The 26,730-nt window shown below is 43.0% G+C and overlaps 1 protein-coding gene and 1 long non-coding RNA gene across 2 annotated transcripts in view; one reads left to right on the forward strand and one right to left on the reverse strand.

Moving 5' to 3' along the window:
- ARFGEF3 (ARFGEF family member 3) overlaps positions 1-26,730 on the reverse strand; it is a 109,361-nt gene that overhangs the window by 15,494 nt on the left and 67,137 nt on the right. Inside the window, exons 21-28 of the mRNA XM_075203138.1 lie at positions 19,807-19,952; positions 19,355-19,534; positions 17,414-17,558; positions 16,622-16,744; positions 15,583-15,683; positions 14,836-14,980; positions 12,719-12,847; positions 1,248-1,424 (exon numbers count right to left, since the gene is read on the reverse strand). Coding sequence (XP_075059239.1) covers positions 1,248-1,424; positions 12,719-12,847; positions 14,836-14,980; positions 15,583-15,683; positions 16,622-16,744; positions 17,414-17,558; positions 19,355-19,534; positions 19,807-19,952 — 1,146 coding nt within the window. The remainder of the gene's footprint in view (positions 1-1,247; positions 1,425-12,718; positions 12,848-14,835; positions 14,981-15,582; positions 15,684-16,621; positions 16,745-17,413; positions 17,559-19,354; positions 19,535-19,806; positions 19,953-26,730) is intronic.
- The window catches only part of LOC142144381 (uncharacterized), a 173,300-nt gene that overhangs the window by 5,078 nt on the left and 141,492 nt on the right, over positions 1-26,730 (forward strand). The gene's annotated exons all lie outside the window — the stretch shown is intronic.

Genomic DNA, 26,730 nt, shown 5'->3' on the forward strand with positions numbered 1-26,730 from the left:
TTTTTTGGAGAAAAATATAAAAGTTAGAATTAATGAAGAAGCTGGCCCTAGGTAATTTGCAGGATTTTGAAGTAAAGTATTTACTGATTTTGACACGCACACTTCCAGCCAGACCTGAAATCCTGCAAGAGCAGGTATAGACTGATTATGGGGGGCAATTTCAAAATCCAGAATGTGGATATGCACATTTGTATACGTGAGGTAGATAAACACAAGCAGATGTCAAAATAGAAAAACTATTACAGTGGCACATTTATGCATGTTCATAAAGGATCTCTAGTATCTACAACTGTCGAGAGAGCTTCAGTTTCTAGATTCTGATTGGTCCTGTCTCCTGCTGCGGAACCTGAATTATCATGACATGACTGTGTGTAATATTGGTTCATGAAATGACTAACTCTTACTGGGCCCTTTGACTTTGGCTTGTAATGTAATTCTTGTATTTGTCTGTTTTTCTTGAATTGTGTTTATTTGCAATTTTTTGTATTACAACTTAATATACACAAACTACTAAGAAAAATCAGCCAGCCATTCACCCAACATTTAAACTCAAATATCTAAATGCCTCATTAGTGACAATCCAATAATAATTTACCCACGTACAGTGCTCGCATTTACTCATGAGCCCCAAATGTATCTGGCCCTCTACAAATATACATTTGTTTCTGTGGAGATCCAAAGAGTTGTAAAATAATTACGTGAATCAGATTTAAGAATAGACCCAGATGAACAAACAGATGAAAATTTTAGACACTCCCCAATCAGTTCAAATGAATAATCTTCCTACCAAAGAAGAGACATAGCCACAATAAGATTGCCTAATGTCTCCTCCACTATTCCTAGGGAATCCACTTTACCCTGTACTCGTATTTTTACCTGGAATTTGTGGTTTTAATGTGCCTGTTTGGTCATAAAATCTGTGGACATTTCTCTGGCTCATGAACTCATTGAACAGTCATGACACTCTTGATTAGAATCCAATCCCTGTTCATGCATTAAAGGATGGGATTTGAAAGACATGAATAAGAAACGGTAGTTTGTTCATCTGGGTCTATTCTTAAAATATTGTATATGGATGCTTATGTTGTTGTATTATGTGTACATTTATTTGACAGAAAATCATATTATGAAAAGAGTGGATAACAATCATACAATTTATGAACAGTAAGAAACTAAAAGATGAACATTTAAGTTAAGACTTGGGTTACTTGGAAGGTGGATTGACTAACACATATACAACATTTTACCAGAGTTAATAAAGCTTTGGATATGCTCAACCACTAGTTCGCATGACAAGCCAATAGCATGTTTGAAGTTTGCAGAAGCCACATCCCAGTAAGAGTGATCACCCTGGCTGCGGACCAACCACATAGACATCACGGGTAAAAGCAGATGTACAACTGCATAGATAGCAAAGCCTGGGCCTGCAAGATAAAAGTACGTTGTTAGCGGTCTCATAATTTTAAGCCACAGATTTCGATTGTGTAACATACAAATAGTGGGCAAACAAATGGAAACACCAATATAATGTCACTTTAATAGGCGGCTTGGACCACCACGTGCGGTTAGCACAGCATGTATGTACTATGGTCTGAAATCTACCAATGACTGAAAATGTGCAGAAGGGAATACAGCACTGATTACTGATTGGTTCATGGTGGTGGAAATGGCAGGGAGAGGTGCTGATTTAGGTGGGCTTTCCTTTCTAATAATGCCAGGATAGCTAGTACAGAAGACTGCCAAAATAAAATATATAAAATTTGTAAAAGAAATTATGATCTTTTTAATTAAGCAATATATAGTTTTCATAGAAATAGTTAATGTAGAAGTCAATTAGTTAAAAATGATTAACTACAGACCTTCATAGCTAAAAGGAGTTAAAATTATATTTGTGACCTATGTGTCAAGGGTGAGAGGGTTTACTTCTGAAACCCCTAGAAATAACTCATGTATAGAGATAACATATATAGAGAGAGACAAGAACAGAAGACAAGTCTGGAGAGAAAGTTTTACAGATGTCTTTTTACAATTGATTGATGGTCATAACTACAATGTAACGGATTGTGTTAATTATTATACTATGTAACCACAAGAGGCTATGCTTTGTTTTCTGTATAAATATTAGTATACCAGTTTCAGTAAAACAGAACTCATTATTCCAGAGAACTGCGTATGTCTCAGATCAATTCTCCAGTGCGCACTGTATACCTTAATTAGAAGTAGAGATGGGCGGGTCCGGTTCCTCAAGAACCGAACCCACCAGAACTTTGTGTATCCGAGTACAGAGCCGAGTGGCTCGGTACTCTCCCGCCCGCTCGGAATCCAAATCGAGGCCGAACGTCATTGTGACGTCGTCGGATCTCGGGGCTCGGTTCTCGCGATACTTGAAGATTATAAATACACGCATCCACAGCAATCCATCACCATTTGACAGAGGGAGAGAGAAGGGTGTAGTCACAGGCTGATTAGAGCAGGGACAGAGAATACAATATTCTTATTCCAATTGAGCTACCAAAAATCACTAGAGAAGAGAGGAGGATAGAGTATTTTTGTTTTTTTCATAATTTGTCACTCCCCAGTGCTTTTGGGGTGTCCCCCATAATTGTGCATAGATATTTCTGGCTGTCAAAATTACTATCTGCCAAATAATTTTTAGCACTCCCCAGTGCTTTTGGGGTGTCCCCCATAATTGTGCATAAATATATCTGTCTGTCAAAATTACTATCTGTCAGCAGTATCTACCAAATAATTTTTACCACTCCCCAGTGCTTTTGGGGTGTCCCCCATAATTGTGCATAAATATTTCTGGCTGTCAAAATTACTATCTGTCAGCAGTATCTGCCAAATAATTTTTAGCACTCTCCAGTGCTTTTGGGGTGTCCCCCATAATTGTGCATAAATATTTCTGGCTGTCAAAATTACTATCTGTCAGCAGCATTTTACCAAATAATTTTTAGCACTCCACAGTGCTTTGGGCTCATAATGGATTAAAAGCAGTTCACATATGATCAGAATGAGCAACCAGGTTCTGTCACCAGTCCTGATGTTAGTGTTCCCAGTACGTCATCTGGGCAAGGCGATGTCAAACTACACAGTGTTTCGAAATCAGTCCAAATAACCAAAACAAATTTTTTTTTTTACTGTGTTGAAGCGAAAAAGAAGTGTTACTGAGCAAAAGTTAAGTGCCGATAAAAAACAAATTGCCAACATGCCATTCTACACACGCAGTGGCAAAGAGAGAATGAGGCCTTAACCTTTGGCTATTAGTGGCAGATCCCAAAAAGTTACCGAGCCTACAATTGGTGCACAACTACTGTTACGCGTCAAAGCCGAGCTGCAAGATAACAGTAAGGCATTAGAGGATAATGTTTGCTCTGATTCACAAATGACACCAATCCCTGTGGGATGTCTAATCGTGAGCATTCTGCTGATGTGTGCCTTATTAGCCCGAGTGTAGCCGGTGATACACAAATTGAGGATGCCACTTTGGAATTAGAAGAGGATGAGGGGGAGATTTGTGTAGGCGACGAGGGCGCTAATGAGGATGTTGATGAGGATGAGGTTGCTAGTGTAAGTCCTGCACCAGTGGCAGCAGATCTGGCACGAGACAAGAAAAAGGCCATTGTTATGCCTGGGCATAAAACAAAAAAATCCACTTCTTATGTGTGGAATTATTTCTACCCAAATCCAGACAACAATTGTATAGCCATTTGTACTGTATGTCAAGCCACAGTCAGTCGAGGGAGGGACCTTAACCATCTTGGAACCTCGTCTATGTTACGCCATTTAACAAGAGTTCATGGCAAAGTGTTGGGAAAAGCTGAAAGTTCTTCCCAAAAAATTACAAGCACTCCATCATCAGCTAAGACCCTCCGCTCACCGACATCCCAACGGCTACAGAATACACCCACCACACCATCCTCATCAATATCCTCAGTAGCACTCGGAGTTAGCCCGGCATCCCACTTATTAAGGTTGGATGACTCCTGCACTATTATTGATTCCTCTGAAGAAAGCGTTAGTCCCACTGCTGCTGCTGCTGTTGCTGGGGGTGAATAGTCAGCCCAGAGGCAGTCCTACATTTCAGCAATTAACTGTGAAACAATCATTTTCGAGGGGAAGCAAATATGACAGCAGTCACCCAGTCGCCAAGCAAATCACAGACGCCATGGCTGCAATGTTAGTGTTAGATCTGCGTCCAAACTCCACAATAAACGCAGCTGGTTTTTCACAGTTAATTGAGGTTTTGTGTCCGCGTTACAGAATTCCATCGCGACACCATTTCTCCCGTAAAGCAATTCCACAACTATACCAAAAAGTGTGTAAAAATGTAGAGATTGCGCTGAAAAATGCCATTCTGCCCACTGTCCACTTACCCACAGATATGTGGACAAGTGGAAGTGGCCAAACCAAAGACTATATGACTGTGACAGCCCACTGGGTTGGTCATTCACCTTCACCAGCAGGAACAGCAGCAGCATGTACACCACTACGTAACATTTGTCACAGGCAGGCCACTCTTTGTATCACCGGCTTCACTAACAGGCATACAGCTGACAATTTGTTACGCAAACTGAGAGATGTGATTGATACATGGCTTATACCACTTGAACTCTCCCCAGGGTATGTCATTTCTGATAACGCCAACAATATAGTGCGAGCATTACAGCTGGGTGATTTCCAACACATTCCCTGTTTTGCTCACACCATCAACTTGGTGGTGCAGAGCTTCCTACGAAATAACCGTGAGGTGCAGGAGATGCGTTCGGTGGCTCGTAAGATTTCAGGCCATTTCAGGCATTCAGCCACAGCATGTAGGAGTTTACAGCAGCTCCAAGAGCAGTTTAACTTGCCCTGCCACCAACTTAAGCAAGAGGTGGTAACTAGGTGGAATTCCACCTTGTACATGCTTCAGAGGATGGAGGAACAGCGCAAAGCCATCCAAACATATTGCACAAGCCATGACATTGGGAAAGGAGGGGGGATGTATTTCACTCTTGCACAGTGGGGAATCCTTTCAGTGCTGTGCAAAGGTGCTGAAACCATTTGAAGTTGTGACGTGTGAGGTGAGTGCAGACTCTGCTAGTTTGAGCCAAGTCATTCCTTTAATTAGACTATTGGAAAAGCAGCTTGAGAAAATGAAGGAGGAGCTGAGAGCAAGCAATTCAGCAAATAATGTTGGCCTTGTCAATCAAGTACTTCATTCGCTTCACAATGATCCTCGAGTTATTAAGATCTTGAACTCGGGTCAGTACGTTTTGGCCACTGTGCTTGATCCAAGGTTTAAGACCTACATTGAGTCTTTACTTGTAAATGTAACAGATTCTGGATACTATATTACTAATCTTGATTAGCGCTGGCTTACCTGAGGTGCGGAGTCTAACGATCTCCCCGGTGTTCACCAAGAACCGCCGCAAGGCGGGGTGGGCTTCGCTGCCAGGAGTCGCAGGTCGCGGTCCCCAGGTTTGCCTCAAGATGTAGTACAGCGGAGTGAAGCGGTGGTAGCGTAGTCAACGAGCCGGTTCGGTACACAGGAGTGGAGTCAGGCAGAATCAGAAGGCAACTCAGAGTCAACAAGCCAGGTTCGGTACACGGGTCACAAGAATAGGAGAATGGTCAGCAAGCCGGGTCGGTACACAGGGAATAGAGAGCCAGGGAAGTCAAACAGGCAGAGATCAGCACACAGGAGACACAGGAACAGGAAGACACTGCAATCCACGAAGAACAGGAGCCAGGAACAGGTAAGTGTTGCTCTGACACTCAGCGAGTGTCAGAGTGAGGTTTTTATACAGACGGGGATTCAAAATCCCCGCCTCTAGGTTGTGATCATGTGACCGCCTCCGGGTGCGGTCACATGGTCCTGAATGCGGAAGTGCGGCTGGACGGAGCGGCGGGGATAAGGTAAGTCCGTAACAGTACCCCCTGCCATAAAGGTGGACTCCGAACACCTAATAGGGTTTCAAAGGAAATTTTTTATGGAAGGATCTAAGTAGACGGGGAGCATGTAGGTCAATGGCTCTTACCCATGAGCGCTCCTCAGGGCCGTAACCCTTCCAATCCACCAAGAACTGTATGGCACCTTGAACTTTACGAGAATCTAGGATAGTTTTAATCTCGTATTCAACTTGATCCCGATCCACAGCAGGAGGAGGAGTTCTGGATGAGGTGGAGAATCTGTTGGTTACCATCGGTTTTAACAAGGAGACATGGAAGACATTGGGTATACGTAAAGAGGGAGGCAGACTCAATCTAAAGGCTACGGGATTAATAATCTCAGATATAGCAAATGGGCCAATAAACTTGGGAGCAAATTTTTTACTGGGAACCTTTAAACGAATGTTCTGGGTGGATAGCCATACCCTGTCACCAACTGCAAAACTTGGAGTCATTCTTCTCCTTTTATCGTAGAATTTTTTGGAACGAGTAGTTGCTTGTTTTAAGTTTGTCTTGGTTTGTTCCCAAATATCAGAGAAGTTACGAACCAGAGAGTCCACTGCTGGAACTTCAGAAGATGAGACTTGAGAGAAGGTGGGTAGTCTAGGATGGCAGCCATACAGAACAAAAAAGGGGGAGTTAGAGATGGCCTCATGAAAATGGTTGTTATGGGCGAACTCGGCCCAAGGGAGAAGGTCCACCCAGTTGTCTTGGTTACTAGAGATAAATATTCTTAGAAACTTCTCTAATTCTTGGTTGGTTCTCTCAGTAGCCCCATTGGACTGGGGATGATATGCGGAAGAGAAGTCAAGCTTAATCCCGGATTTATTGCAAAAAGACCGCCAAAATTTTGATATGAATTGTGATCCCCTATCGGAGACAATATGTTGAGGACAGCCATGGAGGCGAAATATTTCTTTAATAAAAATATCGGCTAAGGAGGAGGAAGAAGGAAGGCCTTTGAGAGCAATAAAGTGAGCTGTTTTAGAGAAGCGATCCGTGACCACAAGCACTACAGTACAGGATTTGGAAGGGGGAAGGTCCGTGATAAAATCCATGGAGATCTGTGACCAAGGGTAATCAGGAATGGGTAATGGGAGCAAGCATCCATAAGGCTTCTTCCTAGAGGTCTTGTGTTGAGCACATTTGGAACAAGCAGCAACAAATTTCTTCACATCCTCCAGCAAGGAAGGCCACCAGTAGCTTCGGGACAATAAGTCCCAGGTCTTGCGAATGCCGGCATGCCCAGAGAAGAGTGAGTGATGAGCCCAGTGAAGGAGCCGGGTGCGTAGATGTGGCAAGATGAATGTTTTGCCTGGAGGGCAGCCCTTTTTTAGGTGTGTAGCTGCCAATACTTGACATGGATTTACAATGAATTTCTTATCCTCCGAGGATTCCATGTCAGCTGGATCAAAAGAGCGAGATAAGGCGTCTGCCTTCGTGTTCTTAGATCCTGAGTGAAAAGTGATGTTGAAATCAAAGCGTGAGAAGAATAAGGACCACCTTGCTTGTCGAGGATTTAGACATCGGGCAGTGCGTAAGTACAGCAAATTCTTATGGTCGGTATATATGGTGATAGGGAATTGTGCTCCTTCTAGTAAATGTCTCCATTCGGAGAGAGCCAATTTGATGGCCAGGAGCTCTTTGTCGCCAATCCCATAATTCCTCTCAGCAGGTAAAAAGCGACGGGAAAAGAATCCGCAGGGATGAAGTTTTCCAGAAGGACCTCGCTGTGATAGTACGGCTCCTGTGCCAACAGAAGAGGCATCTACCTCCAGGACAAAGGGACGAGAACAATCTGGCTGTTGAAGAATGGGTGCGGATGAAAAGAGAGACTTTAATAATATAAAGGCTTGGATAGCCTCAGAGGACCAAATACCAGCGTCAGCAGATTTGCGGGTCAATGCTGTGATGGGAGCCACGAGAGAGGAGTACCCCTTGATAAATTGACGATAATAGTTGGAGAATCCTAGGAAGCGTTGAGTGGCTTTAAGGCCTGAAGGTTGGGGCCAGTCAAGTATGGCTTTCAATTTTGTGGGATCCATCTGTAGACCGGTGCCCGAAATAATATATCCCAGGAAGGGAATTTGTCTCTGCTCGAAGGTGCATTTCTCCAATTTGCAAAATAACTGATTTTTTCGGATACGAGAGAGGACCTCCAATACATGAGTACGATGAGATGCTAGATCTTGAGAAAAGATGAGAATGTCGTCCAAGTAGATGACTACAGATTGGTACAAGAGGTCTTGAAACAGCTCATTCATAAAGCTTTGAAATATGGCTGGGGCATTGCATAGCCCGAAAGGCATGACTAGATATTCAAAGTGGCCGTCTCGGGTGTTAAACGCCGTCTTCCATTCATCCCCCTCCTTAATGCGTATAAGGTTATATGCTCCTCTGAGGTCAAGTTTAGAAAAGATGGTGGCACCCTTGATCCGGTCAAATAGTTCAGAAATCAGTGGCAGTGGATACCGATTTTTAACGGTAATGGCATTCAGGCCTCTGTAATCAATGCAAGGGCGGAGGCCCCCATCTTTCTTTTTTACGAAGAAGAAGCCAGCCCCAGCTGGGGAGGCAGACTTGCGGATGAAGCCCCTGCTTAGATTTTCTTGGATGTACTCCTCCATAGCCTTAGATTCCGGGAGGGAAAGGGGGTAAACACGGCCCCTGGGAATGGGTTTACCAGGTATCAGATCAATGCCACAGTCCCAGATTCTGTGAGGAGGAAGTCTAGTGGCCTCTTGTTGACAGAAAACATCAGAGAAGGTTTGGTATGGCTCAGGCAGGAGAGTCACAGGAAATTCTTGGGTACGTCTGGGACTATTCGGGGGAACCACTCTCTGTAGGCAGCGAGAGAAGCAGGACTGTCCCCAGGACAATATGTGACCAGATTTCCAGTCCAAGGTGGGAGAGTGGGCACGAAACCAAGGAAGTCCTAGGATGACTGGGTTGGTAGATCTCTGTATTACTAGAAAAGAAATCTTCTCCCGATGAAGTGCTCCTATCTGAAGTAGAAGAGGAATAGTGCGTACCAAGATGGACCCCTCAGGGATTCTTCCCCCATCAATGGCCATCAGAGAGATGGGTTGTTCCAAGGCTTGTGTGGGAATAGCGAATTGTTTAACTACTGTGGCAGAGATGAAATTTCCTGCGGCCCCGGAATCTAGAAGAGCCGACTGCGGGAAGGTCTTTTGTCCTAACTGAAGGGAAATGGGAATAGACAGGCAATCATTACTATTGGGAACTGACTGACACTGAGAAAAGAGGCCCAACGACACAGCTCCAGAACTCGTTAGGCCCTGTCGTTTCCCGAGCGTTTGGGACAAGAACTCAGAAGATGGCCACTCTCACCACAATATAAACACAACTTGTTCCGAAATCTCCTCTCCCTCTCTTCGGCTGATAGGCGGGTCCTCCCAAGTTGCATGGGCTCTTCAGGGGGAAGAACAGGGGTTTGGAAGTTGGGGGCCAAGCGAATCATGCTACGCCGCGACTGTTCCTTCTCGGAATTACGTTCCTTGAAACGCAAATCAACTTTGACACAGAGGGAGATAATGTCGTCCAAAGATGTAGGGAGTTCCTGGGATACCAACTCGTCTTTGATTCGGTCTGAAAGGCCCTGCCAGAATGTAGCTACTAGAGCCTCATCATTCCAGCGAAGTTCAGAGGCCATGGTTCTGAAGTGGACCGCATACTGCCCCACAGACTGGTTTCCCTGGCGGAGTCGTAGTAAGCCGGAAGCGGCATTGGACACCCTTCCTGGCTCATCAAATATTTTCTTGAAGGTGGACAAGAAGAGGTTGAAGTCATGTAGAATGGGGTCGTCCCTCTCCCATAAGGGGGAAGCCCATGCTAAGGCTTGACCGGACAATAACGAAATCACATAGGCCACTTTCGTTTTTCCGGAGGGGAAGTTCCCAGGTAGAAGCTCGAATTGTATAGAGCATTGATTTAAAAATCCTCTGCAATTTTTAGGGTCTCCATCGAACTTAGGTGGGTTAGGTAACCGTAGCTGCGAGGAAGAAGCTGCTGCTGCTGCCTGAGGTACAGGGGCCACTGCCGGCCCAGGTGATCCACCAGCCACTAGGGTGTTCTGGACAACATCCAAGCGAGTGGATAGGCTATTGAGGAATTTTAAAAGTTGCTCTTGGTTAGCTTCTTGTTTATCCATCCTTCCTACTAAATGCTCCAACAGATCTTTAGCTGTGGTATCCATGGTCAGAGCAAACTGTAACAGATTCTGGATACTATATTACTAATCTTGATTAGCGCTGGCTTACCTGAGGTGCGGAGTCTAACGATCTCCCCGGTGTTCACCAAGAACCGCCGCAAGGCGGGGTGGGCTTCGCTGCCAGGAGTCGCAGGTCGCGGTCCCCAGGTTTGCCTCAAGATGTAGTACAGCGGAGTGAAGCGGTGGTAGCGTAGTCAACAAGCCGGTTCGGTACACAGGAGTGGAGTCAGGCAGAATCAGAAGGCAACTCGGAGTCAACAAGCCAGGTTCGGTACACGGGTCACAAGAATAGGAGAATGGTCAGCAAGCCGGGTCGGTACACAGGGAATAGAGAGCCAGGGAAGTCAAACAGGCAGAGATCAGCACACAGGAGACACAGGAACAGGAAGACACTGCAATCCACGAAGAACAGGAGCCAGGAACAGGTAAGTGTTGCTCTGACACTCAGCGAGTGTCAGAGTGAGGTTTTTATACAGACGGGGATTCAAAATCCCCGCCTCTAGGTTGTGATCATGTGACCGCCTCCGGGTGCGGTCACATGGTCCTGAATGCGGAAGTGCGGCTGGACGGAGCGGCGGGGATAAGGTAAGTCCGTAACAGTAAATGAGCGAGATGTGAACTTTTGCAAGGAGCTATTGCTCAGCAAGTTTGCCGCTGAACTGGGCCTCGGCTTGACTATGTGTCCTCCTTCACTTTCTCAAGCTGCCGCTGCTCGTAAAAAATTTAATTTCCCAAAAAGAAGCAGGGAAGACGCAGGGGGCAGACCAGAACAATTTAACATCTGGGCTGGTTTGAAGGATTTTTCAAAAAAATTTGTCACTTTGCCCATACCTCTATCCAATATGAGTATAAACATGCAAAGGATGGTGGAGGATTACTTTCAAGAGGTAGTTGATATGGAAATGTCAGACAGTCCCTTTTCTTACTGGGCAGAAAAGCAGACCATCTGGAAACCCATGTACAAACTTGCTTTGCAATACTTAAGCTGCCCACCCTCCAGTGTGTACTCTGAACGAGTGTTCAGCACAGCAGGGAACTTAGTCAGTGATCGCCGTAGAAGGTTACTTCCCAAAAATGTGGAGAAAATGATGTTTATAAAAATGAACTACATCTTCCACGAGGAAGGCCTTCACCATCCAAGACATCCAAGCACTAACTGTTCTCTAATGGCGGATTCAAGCGGCGAAAAATTGATAGTCTGTGATGATGACGTACACACTGATGAGGGTGAGGGTGAAGCTGAAGATGATGACGATAACATCTTTTTAAAACTTTCTATGTAAGTGTAGGGTGCAATCTACCCCCAAAGAGGAAAGGGACTTGTGGCATTTCCATATCACGTACCGTCTTGAAAGGCTGCTGTTTGGGCAATTTATCCTTAAGGGTAGGGTGTCATAGACAGAGTGACCCCAAACTGGCTTTGTCCATTTCTCTTAATATTGTACAGTCTATAACGGCTGAATTTTTTTGTATTTTCGACAAGTGGAGGGGGGCCTAGAGAGCCAGAAACCAAACTGGCTTTGTCCATTTCAATTAGTATTGTACAGTCTATAACGGCTGAATTTTATTTTTTTTCAACAAGTGGAGGGGGGCCTATAGAGACAGAAAGCAAACAGCCTTTTTCCATTTCTTTACATATTTAACTATAAGTGTAGGATGTAATATACATCCAAAGACGATGGCTGCATTGCCAATATGCATAGATGGAGAGGAAGACAATCTGTTTTGTGTGTAGAATAAATGAAGGCCTACCTACCAGGAATAAAACTGTTTTTTGGAAGATTTATTACCTCTACAATTAGATTACTTATCTATGAAACAGTTGGAGCACTAAATTGGGTTATTTTAGGCCCAAAAACATTGATTTTCCAACAAAATAGAAAAACAAAACCAAAACCAAAACACGCAATGGCGGTTTTGCAAAACCAAAACTAAAACCAAAACACAACGGTAATCCAGATCCAAAACCGAATACAAAACCAAAACACAGGGGTCAGTGACCATCTCTAATTAGAAGGGATTTTACAAGGGGCAAAAGGTCTATTGCCTTTAACATACTATACCCTAAATACAATCTGCTCATGAGAACAAGTGCAACTATTAATGATAGAATTGTTTGACAGTTACAAAAACCATGTGGTCTGTCCAACTTGTTCGAGAAACCCTCCTGTAATGTACACTATTCTTTAAAGTGTCATTATAATTTGACATTTTCAGTTTAAAGACAAAAGAAAACAACACCTCTATAATACTTGGGGGTAAATGTATCAAGGAGATAGTTTTCTGACTAATAAATGATAGCTAGAATCTGATTGGTTTTTCAAACCTGCCGGAAAACTCTCAGTTTAATACATTTACCCCTTGATCTGCATTCCTCATATGCTTTCTTTACTTATCTAACCGTTTTCCCTGGTTTCCTCCTTTCCCTATTTGTAATTTTAATGTAATCTTAATACAATAGAAGAGGATCGAGAGAAGAAATGGTCAATTCGTGGATGTATAAACTTTTTAAACATTTATCAAGCTGTTGTGTAACAAAAGAGGTTAAATTACCCGGCACTTTAGCAACCTCCCTCAGCAACTCAAAGAGCAAATCCAGAGTGGGCGGCTGATGCTGACGGGGACAGTTAGATACAGCAGCGGTCAGCTGCTCTAAAAGATTAATCCATACATCGATAAGACCTGAAAAGGAATAAAAATGTAGAGTACTTAGTCACTCAACATAACAGCTAACAATCTGCACATGTGTAGAACTGCTGCAACACCTATCAACATTTTCACTTTGGAGTTACGCATTTAAATGAAGCAAGCGTCATTTTTTTTTAACATCGAGTTATTAAATTATTCTTCCGGTTTTCACTATAACAGGAAAACTATGAGCGTGAGGACCACTCCCAGGGCCTGATTCATTAAGGCAAACAATTCAGTAGGTTTTCTCCTGGACAAAAACCATGTGACAATGCAAGGGGTGCAAATTAGTTTATTATTTTACACATATGATAAGTACTGGCTGCTTTTTCATGTAGCACCCAAATACTTGATATCTTTATTTTTACACTGACATTAAAAGTTTATCTAGGACATGCCCTTCCCCATCTGTTCCCACATTTTAAATTTACCTCCCCCATGGTTTTGTCAAGATTCAAAGTTACTCATGTTTTTTCCTTTACATTACTTAATGAATTAGGCCCCCAGAGTCTGACTGCCCTGCCCTGCAAATGACACAGTTTTCAAATAGAAATTAAATTGAATAAGAATTTCCCCAAAAACTTTGTTGACCACTGTTCTTTCTTGATCTGTCCAAATTGGAACACACTAAAAAAGTTGAAAATTCCTTATAAAAAGAGAGCCCATTTGCTCAAATGAGCTAAATGATCAAAGGTAGGATTAACTGGCAATCTACTTCACTGCCAGCCAATCACAAGCTTTTAGTGAAGAAGCTGCTTGTGAATGGCTGGGGGTGAAAGAATCACAGAATTCTGTCTTTGATCAATTCATTGAACATGATACTAAAGAAATGGGCACACAACTAGTCCTAGCTGGCAGATAAACACAAAAGTTTATCCATGGGGCACAAATGCTAAAAACAGGAACAGGACATTGGTTCAGTTAATATAAATAGAGAACGGATACTCATGGCTGCCTGTTTTGAGGTTCCTAAGATTTCTACAAAGACTGGCTCATCTTTGACGTTTCATGTCTTTCCACATCTCATAGATTGTAAGATCATTTGGGCAGGACCATCTTTACCTTCTATTTCATTAACTGTAACTGTACATAATATGTTTGTATTTTGATACCCTCAATGTACAGAGCACGGTAATATGTTGGCACTTTATAAATAAAGAATAATACTATTTAGCTATTGCTTCTGATAAAAACTTCACAAGACTGGTATTTATTTATTGAGATAACATTTTACCCACTACAAAATGTGCAGCACTTACAGTGTTAAACTAGTTGTGAGCTAAAGAGAGTGTGCTGCAGATAATGTTGGCACTTTATTACAGATATTTATTTACAAGTTTGATATTTATAGCCAAGTAACTGACCACAATAGGTTAGTCAACAGTAAAAGTAGCTCAATTTGGTCTGTGCCTTGTGCACCAACTGCAGCACAAATACAGCTTTGGACTTGCTGTGCACCTTGATTTGTGCAAATGTGCCCAAGTCACAGCAGAGCACCTAGGTTTGTGGTGAAAAGTGGATGCATTTCAGGAGGAGCAGGTGTTTGTAGAGGCATACGGGAGGAGTTGCGTGGAGTTTTTTTTATAGAGCAAGGGCAGGAAATATAAATATATAAAAAAGTAATGGTTATTCAACAGGGAACCAATACACCAGCCTTTATTTTATATACAAAATGGGTATCTGTAGTACAGTTGTCCTATAAACTACAAGATCTATTTAGATGAAGACCTAACATATTATAACAGATATGCAAGATTGTAGTGTTTAGTATATATTATATACAATTATTATGAATATAGTAATACAATGTACATACGACACATATTAGGATAAAGTGTGGTATTCTTGTTAGCTTTCCCTATAACATTCACTTACTAAAGATCAAGTTTCATTGGAAGACAACATTTATGGAAACATGCAAATACACAAACAAATTATGCTACGTCATGCCACGTATATGTAAACTGTGCTGATAAACCCACCAGTCTCATCATCAAACTCCGATAAGACAGTTTCAATGCCGTCCTCACTGCTGGCCGATCTTTCTTGAACCCGGCGAGGCAAACTGTTAAGTCGTCCACACAAGAATATTGGCTTCATGGGCATCTTGTAGATTTTAGCCAGCAACTGCATATGAAATACTACATATGAGTTCTGTCACTATTTGGTGCCATGCTTCGCAGGACATAATAAATGTGCTACAATGTTCTCATCTCGTAAAATCACAATTAAAAAATAGCAGAGCCAGCATGCTGCGCTTATGTGACCAGTGTGTCCTTTAAATATTGTTAGGGAATACTGTTAGGGAATGGATTTTTACTTCTTGTTTCTCTTAATGCACTGTCTATATAGTAATTCTAGATGAGATTTGTTTCAATTAAGTGAACTGTCAACCGTGCAGACCTACAGAGAGTTTAGCAGATTAAAGTATCCCAGCAAAAATAAATAAAAGAAAAACAAGGCTTTCTTATAACAGGTCAATATCACTTTTGCTGTGAATGACCAACATATTCTTAGTACAAATCCTATAAATAAACAGCTATTGCAACAGTGGCAGGCTATCTGGTGGTACTGCAGCCAATCACGGAAAATATGCACAATTGGGCATAACTTTTGAGGTGGGTCACTGGAGACGTCTGTATAACATATGTCCTCTAAAATCACTTGACCATTCAGCATAAGTGTGTCATGGTCCACAGTGTGACAAGCTGAACATAATACCATTTTACCTGTGAACACCGTCTTAAGTAATCCAGAGCTGGAAGGCAGAGGTCTGTGGATGAAGCAGATGCAGGTACACAATCTCCAATTTCTTTGCATTCTACCTCACCTGGAAATATATCATAAATATTATCCAATTACGATTTATAAATAAAGGTCTGCATATCACTCAGCAATGCTGTCCAGCATTGATTTAATGTTTGTTGTCTTTTAGAGAAAGCAAACATTACTTAAAACTGTATGACATCTGCATCCTGCATCACTGTAAGGCATTTAAAATCATGTTACTATACTTCCTTCATAGGTAAAATAAATTATCTGTACAGACTATAGGTGGGTAACTAGCAGCATTAACTGTCATACTATGTTTCAACACTTGAACTTTTTGTCCCATGTCATATTCCCTTTTTACACTGTGAGGCTTCTATAGCTGTTTACAAGGAATACTATAAAAAAACTACGTTTTAAAGTTACAGTGGAAAGTCAAACTAGTATGTAAGTGTCGGAGCCCAAACAAGTGAGTGACGTCAAACACTGCTGAGAGAGAATGGACGTGTGCTGAGGCACCACTGTGACTGTCCTATTAACATATACATGTTAACTGAACAACGCTTAATAACTGTGTAGGAAGAGAAAGCGGATGTGTATATATAAACAGTACATACTTACTTTATAATTGCAACTATTTAACAATACTGTATATGCGATGACCCTCTAGTCACTTATGCCAACACCCAAGAGCTAACCAGGGCAGAGGAAGAGTACAGGTGAGGAAGTGCATTACTATACTATGCACCCCCTATGGTCCCACACGGTGACGGTGGGTAACACAAGTATGTGGGGCTAAACAATTTATTCTACCTTTTACACTTATGTTATGAAAATATAAAAAATGTGGCTTACTTGTCCCTTAAGTATTGGATTGACATATTGCTGAGAGTGGATCATTGAACCTTCATTGTTTATCCAACAGATTATCGCTGAGCTCAGGCAACATAAAATGCCTGAAACAATTTAATAACCCAATAAAACAGGAATGAAATGTACCTAACCCCTTGACAAACTTCATAAGGCACATAATGTAATCAGTGGCTGCATTAGCAAAGACTTGAATGTTGTCTGTGTTCAGGAATGCTTCAAAAACATCAAATACAGGAGCCTGGCGCTTCCCTAAGAGACAAAGATGGAGGTAAATCAATACGTTTGCAACACTAATAAGTCATTTATTTTCAGAACTGCAAAAACTAATAAAAAAAGACAGGCATCGGTGCAAGTCCAAATATATAAAATACAGTATATGATCTCTTATCCAGAAAGCTGGAATCCAAAAAGTTACCAAAACCAGGCAAAAAATTCAATAACGTTCTCTTTTCTGCTTCCTTCTAACGTCACTGTGAGAAGCACAGAAAAACAATGTAATAAGGGACAGTTTGGGGAAAGACACAGGCAATTTATACCTATAATTTAGTATGTTTTAGACATGGCGCTCCAAATTATGGAAAAAAAGACAGGTAATAGAGCGTAAACCTGCATACAATCTCTTACTTTAATTAAATCAGAGCAATACAAATGGAATAATTTAAGACAGAAAATGTGAATTCCCCCCTTGTCACCATTCCATTTTTGGATCCTATTTCATTGCATCTATATAAAATGAATACATGGAAATAATTCAGTTCTAGCTAAGTTGATAGTTAAATGTTTACATTATTTAATACATTTATTATATTACATAACTGCTACTAGTGCATTTACTGTAATAGTGGCTGTATCATTAGCAGACTGAAATACATGTATGGTTTGAACAAGCAATACTGTCACAAGCAGCTCTTGACCCACCCATAGAGTAATCTCCTACAAGATACTCCTTAATATCGGACTTGCTGCTGCTGTGTACAGTTTCCAGAGCACTGAATAGAGGCCTCCAACCAGACTGGATCTGCGGAGAGCACACTTCCACCAGCTCGCCAATTGATGTGACCACCTGAAAGTTCACAAAAGAACATACAATTCAGTCATTATATGCTTCACTCTTAGAAGATTGCAACAAGCTTATGAAATTATTGTTCTTCCTCTAAGACACTTGTCATTATATATCTATATGTGTGCTAGGCACAGATAATGACAATATACATCCTAGGACCAGGGACTTTTGTGAGAGGGCACATTTGTTCGATACATGTAATATAATGTGTGGTAATGGTGGAGATGTAGTTCAACCCAGTGACTGATGCTAGATTTATGTGGTATTTGATCTCTGCTACCTTCTGGCAAAGCTACTCATATTTCATAGTGAATATAATGTGGACTTCAGTATTATTGTACAATCAGTTTGCAAACACAAGAGGAACGTTAATAAAAATGATGCGTATAATGATCTCCTCTATCTACAGCTTAATTCTCAATGTACTTTTACCTCCGGGCGGTAGGCATGAGAGGGAGTGGGAGAGGGATCTGGGCCCACCCCAGAGGAGGATTATTGGGAAATCATAAGTGATCAAGTTGCCACCAGCTCTATTTCCACTTTGGTGAAGGAGAACGCATATAAAGTTTACTCTAGGTGGTACTATACACCTGACAAACTCACTAAAATGTTCCCCTCTAGTTCTCCATTATGTTGGCGGGGTTGTGGCCAGATGGGCTCCTTTTTGCATATTTGGTGGTCCTGCCCTAAAATATCCTCCTTTTGGGATCGAGTTAGGACCCTCCTCTCCTCCCTCCTTCCATGCCCTGTCCGGAAAGACCAATGGTCTTTTCTTCTCTGTTACCCACTGATTGATGATGATAGACAGTCTGCGAAATTGGCCTCCCATGTCCTGGCTGCTGCGCGATGTCTAGTAGCTAAGTCCTGGAAACAAGTTGAACCCCCTACTATGGCGGCCCTGCGATCCTATATCTGGTTTATTGCCCGGATGGAACAGATTACATACCACCTGCATGATAAGGATGATAAATTTCACCAGGTTTGGGCTCCTTGGCTTTACTTATAACCCCATACCTCCTGTACCATCTCCTTCCTCCTAAAAAGACTCCCTATGCTCATAGGTGGCCTGACTCTTGACTCTCGATGCTGTTTCCCTTTCCAGAGAATATAAAGTAATAATCTCCTTTGAAACTTTTATTGCCCCTCTTCTATTTATTTGTTTCTCTTCTTAAAAAGGGAAAGATAAGGGTAAGGAATTGTGTGGATAAAGGGAAGTGTGTTCTTTTTTTTTCTTTCATTCTCGGTGGTGACCAGTGCCCCCCCCACATTATATAGTTATAAAATGTTGTATTGAGTATTCTGGATAACAATTGTATACTTACCTGCCTTTTTATTGACAACCTCTGGCTATCTTGGATATTTGCTATTCAAATATTTTCAGCTTCACTGACATATGCCTACTATATGTACTGTTCTCTGTTTTTGTTTCTAATCCTGCAAATGTACAAATTGTTGACTCTTATCTGTACATGATTGCTATTTTTCAAAATAAATCGTTAAAAAAAATAAAAAAATGATGCGTATAAACTTGCAAATGTGACCTGCTTATTATTTGTGTTAAATTGTTAGAATTCCCTAACAGGCACTGGTCACTTTAGGCTCTGTTGTGACAATATTGAGAGACATAATGGGTACTGAATTGTAGGATGTGGCACCATCAATAATAAACTGGGCATGGAGACTGGATCTGCTGTGATGTTAGAAGTGGACCTAACAGAAACAACTGTATATTGCATTATAGTTATTCTTTAGTTGTTCATTAATACTATTTCAATTCCCTCTGTGATTTTACTCACCTGATCTTGCACATCTTCATCACATAGCTCCAACTGCATGATTCGCTCAAAGGGCCGGAAGAGAGCCTCATTAAAGTGGAAGTGAAGGGGCTCATCCCAGTCAGTCAGCACCTCTGTCATGATGTCGTGTATGAAGGAAACAGCCTTCTTAGAAACACGCCTTTCCTTGTGACAAGCTGCCTAAAAACAATCAGAAAGCAGACTAGAAATGAACATGAAAGTTACATGGCTTGTTTCAGTCCCAATCCTTTAACTACTACTCACTGGTTATGACAATTCTCCTAAACATGGTACAACTAAGAGGGTGCTCACTGGAGAGTGAAAAAAGCTGCACAGCCAACTTGACATATGTATAGTGATGAATCTTAGCTGTGATAGGTTCTGAAGTATTATTATACAATAAATAATGTGGAAATAGAACTAATGCGGAGACTTGTTGTCTATCTGTTTACCTCCACAAAATGAGGGGCCACCACACTCCAACAGCACAGAATATGAAGCAGAGGACGAGATTTACTGCGTATGATACGTAACATAACATCCCCAAGGCGGAAGAGATGTAAAGCGCTTCTTTTATCCTGAGTAGATTTAATCTCCCCTGCAAAGTAAAAAAAACACTTAATACAGTACAACCGGAAGAAAACGGTCAGGTGACTTTATATTCATTTATGGAGATGTGTGGATTGTCTACACATCATTCCTTATATAGACATATTTCCTTTATCATAAGGGTAGGTACCTTTTTTTTTGAAAAGTTTATTAAAGGATCAACAGAGTATTACAAGAAAAGGAGGTATGACAATAGCTGGCACAATCATAGAGTATATTGATACATTTTATATTCAAATTAAAAATGATTGACTGTTATTCACTACTGAACTCTTGTGATCCTCATTTTCGTTAAAGAAAAATTGGGCGGGGAGAGGAGAGAGTGATGAGGGAGAGGGGAGTGGGAGAGGGATGGGAAACTCCTGGTTTTAGACCTTGGCCAGGAGGGGAGATGGGTGGGTGAAGATGATCCTGGAGGGGCCACTTTTCTTATGCCCGCTAACATAAAAACGTCAGTCGTTTTATCAAAAGGAAGTCATAGGTTGTAATGAGCCACCCCAGGCTTTGAAAAAAGTTTTGGCAAAGATTTTAATTATGCGGGTCATATATTCAATCTGGTAAATATGCCAGAGTGTATTCAAGACCATCTGAAAGGAGAATGGCGCAGATGTTTCCAGTCAGCCGCTAACTTGCAGGGGGCAGATGAGGCAATATGACTAATTGTAAACAATTGGTTTACACTGCACAGAGTAATCCAATGAATTTATCTATAATCAAGGAGTGATTATAGATAAATTAATATATACTCAGTGGGGATGCACTCACAAACTAATAAGACAAGAAAACCCATCAATACATACAGCACATCCAAAATAGAATCATCAGAATTGGAGGTATTTGACCAGTCTATGACCAATAGACATACTTCACTACAAGGACGGGATATTTAGGATCAAATGACAGAAACCGAGAAGGTGGAGATGGCACAAATTTAGGTCGATTCTTCCAGGGACGTAAGATTCAAGGGAAAGAAAAAGGAAAATACTGGAGGAACAGGAGATCTTCCAGCCCATGCGGAGGAATTACAGGTTGCGAGTGGTTAACTTATCTGACAAATCCCTAAATCCTACCCAATTGTCATTATTGAGTAGAGGTCTTTCTGTCTCCCCCACACAACATTTTAATAGATCTGAGTGGGAGAAAGACTTGATGTTATTTTCTCGTAAACGCTTATTGAAAAAGTTTTTCTGTAATAAAACAGAGAGAGATCAATTTAAGAGAAGAAAAAAACCTTTATATACAATGAAAATGGCAGTGAAATTTTTCATACAGAAGAAGAACTAAATGCATTGAGTATTTTGGAAGAATTGGACTCCTCACAGTTCTCTTCTAATACCAATGATGATACCCCACCCAGTCTCGTATTACAAATTAAGAAAGAGTCCACGTTTATTCCAGACATTTCTATTTGATCCCAAATTAAAACTTAGAGACTTCATCTCTAGGGAATTTGACAAACTTTATGCCCAATAGAAATATAAATTTAAAGCAAGGAGGAATTTAAGTAAGGATGGCTTTGAAGGAGATGGAGACCTGGAACAATGTTATAATTAAATCCTTTAAAAAGGGGGTAACATTGTTCTATGGCCCCGGAAGCAATATCTCTATTGTCAGCTAAATAATATAGATTGTTATAGATGATTGATTTTCAATCCAACTGCTAACTACTTGTTAAACCCTCCCGGCAGTCCTATTGTAGCCGGTATAGGGAGTTTGACTGAAAATGCCAGTCGATTCATGGATCTGCATTTAAGACACTTTGTGACTAGTTTGGACTCATTTATACGAGATACATTGGATGTGTTAGCCAAATTAAACAATGTTACAGTAAATCCAACTACCAAATTAGCCTCATATGATGTGGAATCCTTGTATATGAATGTTAGGCATGAACAAGGAATACATGCTGTACGTTACTTCCTTGATAAGGGAAGATCAACCAATTTGAATGACTTCATCATCAAGCTATTACAGTTTGTACTTGCCAAAAATTATTTTGTTTTCGAAGAGAAATTTTTCTTCAAATTAGAGGAACGGGGATGGGGACAGCATGCGCCCCTACGTACGAAAATCTCTTTCTGGAGTGGTGGGAGAAAGAAGTTGTATTCCATGATTCTAATGAACGATATACCATATATATATGGAGCAAGTGAACCTGGGTCTTAGAGGAGATCTCCAAAAATAGCTCCTTAAGAAAGAAGCTAAAAAAATCTTTCAAATGTGTAGTGTAACACCATATGGGCTGTATGACTATAATAATTATGTTTTTTTTTATATAATTATCATTTTCTATAATATCACAGTGGAAACTGTAATTTAAAAAAACCATTAATATATATATGGAATATGTTGGCGCTATATAAATAAATGATGATGAGAATGATGAATTCATTGAAATTACTGTACTTTTTCTAGAATTTAATATCAGTTGATTATTTAAGATATAATGGTTTAATTATGTTAAATCTTATATGTGTTCAGTAATTGTTTAACTTCATCCTTTCACAAAAATTTAATTAATCACAATGAATAGATCCTTATATTTATGTCAGTTTACCTTATTGTTATTTCACTTTATTCTCACTCATTTCCCTATGTTTTTTTCAAGTTATCTATCACCTTCACTTTGGATGGTATCATCCCTTAATTTTTATCATATCAACTTATATATAATGTCAGGACACTTTTTAAGATCCTGTCCTTTTTTCACATTATTTCCTTTAATCTGTCTTAACTCATATAATATTTATATTCTTTCTTTCACTTATTAATTTTCTCCATAATGATTTTTTTTATACAGTCAATTTCAACACTGTTGTTGATCTAACGGGTTACTTATTTTTGTGATCTATTATGTATTGTCTCTACCCCAGGCAATTTTCCAAAATACTAGATGGGCGGCATAAATGTAACACTTTGAATAGTATTAAATTCAATACACATCAGTAGTCTTAATTGTTTAAACAATAGTGGCGGAGATTCCTGTGTGCGGGGATCAATAGAATGTCTAGAGGCAGTACAGACACTTCAATAGAATTATCACATGACCGCAGACGCTTCAATAGATTTATCACATGACCGCAGACGCTTCTATAAACATCACATGACTTGTTTCCAATACACGTTGCTACGAATGACGCCACAGAGGGAGGCAGAGTTCCCACTATATAAGTCCTGTCATACCCTGCCCTCGGCTTTCCGCGATTAAGCCTATAGCGAAACGTGCGTCAGCGTCTAGCTGTCGCTCTGCATCCTAAATGTAAACTTTAGCTTAATTATGAGTTAATAAATGTAGTTAGGTCAGCGGTAGAGGTATATGCTCTGTTTTTTTCTCTGGGGAATGAAATATATAGGGAAACAAATCTCTTTCTAAATTTAGACCATTGTCAGTACCAGATATCAGATAGACTATATGGGGGTGTGATGAGAAGTTTAACCCTATGTTTTCTGCAAAACAAGGAGGAGGAGCGTATACTGGAACATAGGGCCACTGAGATAAGAAAGAAAACTATATATTTTAAATACAGCAGTGGCTCTTGTTGTAACAGAAGGCTACCGAGATAAGACCCACTACTTAAATTTGCTGATTATTTCTCTATGACAACCAATAAAACAGACATAATAAATTCATATATAGAAATTTAAGACATATCAATATATACTTTATTGGTGGTTGTCAATTAAGTTACAGCATTATTACAGCCTAGCAGATGATTATTGGTTCATGAATTCCGGTGATATAGACCATTAATCTGCGACAGAGACGTCGCTGGCAGTTCTTTTCTGTCATTTTAACTGTCATTACAACATTTTTCAGTTCATCTTCACTCATCAGATTTAATTATTTCGCTATACGTCTGAATATTAACAAAGAATTTCTATTGAAAATTATTTTAATGCATATCAATATAGATTGACATTTTTAAATTTAAAATGTATTTATCCAAGTTGTGCTTCAATGATGCACATTTTCCCTCTCCCCTTTTTCTCATTGCAAGATGCCTAATTACCTTATTCTGGCAGTGAGAGGCTGTGGGGCCGCCAATACCAGGGAACATCCATTTATATTAGTGACTGAATAAGGTATATACCTGATGATCAGAATCTCAACAAATCTGTACACTCCCACCACAGGAAGGAGCAGGGCCTTGTATATCACCAGCAAAGGTTTGAAGCACTCGGGTAAACCTAGCCTAGTGGGGAGGCCGGCAATGTTATTATCGATGTTTGTTTATGGTTTGTAATGCAATTATTCTATTCTCTAAAATACTGAATTAGCATAGTAAAATTAGAAAATGGAAGTATGCAACTGCAGCCACACCTTAGACCGGCGGTTCCCAAAGTGTGCGCCGCGGCTGTCACTGGGGTGCCGCGAGCCAGCCATAGAAAAAACCAAAGAGCACATAAACTTACCAATCAGCGTGGCTCCGGGACCCAGCAGACTCCTCTCTCCCGCAGCTGTCACTGACGTCACTGACACTGACGTCGATATTCAGTGACAGCTGCGGGAGAGAGGAGTCTGCTGGGTCCCGGCGCCGCGCTGATTGGTAAGTTTATGTGCTCTTTGGTTTTTTCTATGGCTGGCTCGCGGCAGAGGAGTGAGAGGGAGCGTGACAGCGGGGCAGACAGAGGGGCAGGAGTGTGACAGCGGGGCAGACAGAGGGGCAGGAGTGTGACAGCGGGGCAGACAGAGGGGCAGGAGTGTGACAGCGGGGCAGACAGAGGGGCAGGAGTGTGACAGAGGGGCAGACAGAGGGGCAGGAGTGTGACAGCGGGGCAGACAGAGGGGCAGGAGTGTGACAGCGGGGCAGACAGAGGGGCAGGAGTGTGACAGCGGGGCAGACAGGGGGGCAGGAGTGTGACAGAGGGACAGAGGAGTGTGACAGCGGGGCAGGAGTGTGACAGTGGGGCAGACAGAGGGGCAGGAGTGTGACAGCGGGCAGACAGAGGGGCAGGAGTGTGACAGCGGGCAGATAGAGGGGCAGGAGTGTGACAGCGGGGCAGACCGAGGGGCAGAGGAGTGTGACAGCGGGGCAGACCGAGGGGCAAAGAGTGTGACAGCGGGGCAGACCGAGGGGCAGAAGAGTGTGACAGCGGGGCAGACCGAGGGGCAGAGGAGTGTGACAGCGGGGCAGACCGAGGGGCAGAGGAGTGTGACAGCGGGGCAGACAGAGGGGCAGAGGAGTGTGACAGCGGGGCAGAGGAGGGTGACAGCGGGGCAGAGGAGGGGGACACAGCGTGACAGGGGCAGTGGAGGGGGACACAGCGTGACAGGGGCAGTGGAGGGGGACACAGCGTGACAGGGGCAGTGGAGTGGGACACAGCGTGACAGGGGCAGTGGAGTGGGACACAGCGTGACAGGGGCAGTGGAGGGGGACACAGCGTGACAGGGGCAGTGGAGGGGGACACAGCGTGACAGGGGCAGTGGAGGGGGACACAGCGTGACAGGGGCAGTGGAGGGGGACACAGCGTGACAGGGGCAGTGGAGGGGGACACAGCGTGATGGGCAGAGGAGGGGGACACAGCGTGAGAGGGGCAGTGGAAGGGGACACAGCGTGAGAGGGGCAGAGGAGGGGGACACAGCGTGAGAGGGGCAGTGGAGGGGGACACAGCGTGACAGGGGCAGAGGAGGAGGACAGCGTGAGTGGGGCAGAGGAGGGGGACACAGCGTGAGTGGGGCAGTGGAGGGGGACACAGCGTGAGAGGGGCAGTGGAGGGGGACACAGCGTGAGAGGGGCAGTGGAGGGGGACACAGCGTGAGAGGGGCAGTGGAGGGGGACACAGCGTGACAGGGGCAGTGGAGTGGGACACAGCGTGACAGGGGCAGTGGAGTGGGACACAGCGTGACAGGGGCAGTGGAGTGGGACACAGCGTGACAGGGGCAGTGGAGGGGGACACAGCGTGACAGGGGCAGTGGAGGGGGACACAGCGTGACAGGGGCAGAGGAGGGGGACACAGCGTGACAGGGGCAGAGGAGGGGGACACAGCGTGAGAGGGGCAGAGGAGGGGGACACAGCGTGAGATTGGCAGAGGAGGGGGACACAGCGTGAGAGGGGCAGAGGAGGGGGACACAGCGTGAGAGGGGCAGAGGAGGGGGACACAGCGTGAGAGGGGCAGAGGAGGGGGACACAGCGTGAGAGGGGCAGAGGAGGGGGACACAGCGTGAGAGGGGCAGAGGAGGGGGACACAGCGTGACAGGGGCAGAGGAGGAGGACAGCGTGAGTGGGGCAGAGGAGGGGGACACAGCGTGAGTGGGGCAGTGGAGGGGGACACAGCGTGAGAGGGGCAGTGGAGGGGGACACAGCGTGAGAGGGGCAGTGGAGGGGGACACAGCGTGAGAGGGGCAGTGGAGGGGGACACAGCGTGAGAGGGGCAGTGGATGGGGACACAGCGTGAGAGGGGCAGTGGAGGGGGACACAGCGTGAGAGGGGCAGTGGAGGGGGACACAGCGTGACAGAGGGCAGAGGATGGGGACAGCGTGACAGAGGGCAGAGGATGGGGACAGCGTGACAGAGGGCAGAGGGGGGGACAGCGTAACAGAGGGGCAGAGGAGGGGGACACAGCGTGAGAGGGGCAGAGGAGGGGGACACAGCGTGAGAGGGGCAGAGGAGGGGGACACAGCGTGAGAGGGGCAGAGGAGGGGGACACAGCGTGAGAGGGGCAGAGGAGGGGGACACAGCGTGACAGGGGCAGAGGAGGAGGACAGCGTGAGTGGGGCAGAGGAGGGGGACACAGCGTGAGTGGGGCAGTGGATGGGGACACAGCGT

This window comes from Mixophyes fleayi, chromosome 3 (assembly GCF_038048845.1).
Source record: "Mixophyes fleayi isolate aMixFle1 chromosome 3, aMixFle1.hap1, whole genome shotgun sequence".
In the NCBI taxonomy this organism is placed as follows: domain Eukaryota; kingdom Metazoa; phylum Chordata; class Amphibia; order Anura; family Limnodynastidae; genus Mixophyes; species Mixophyes fleayi.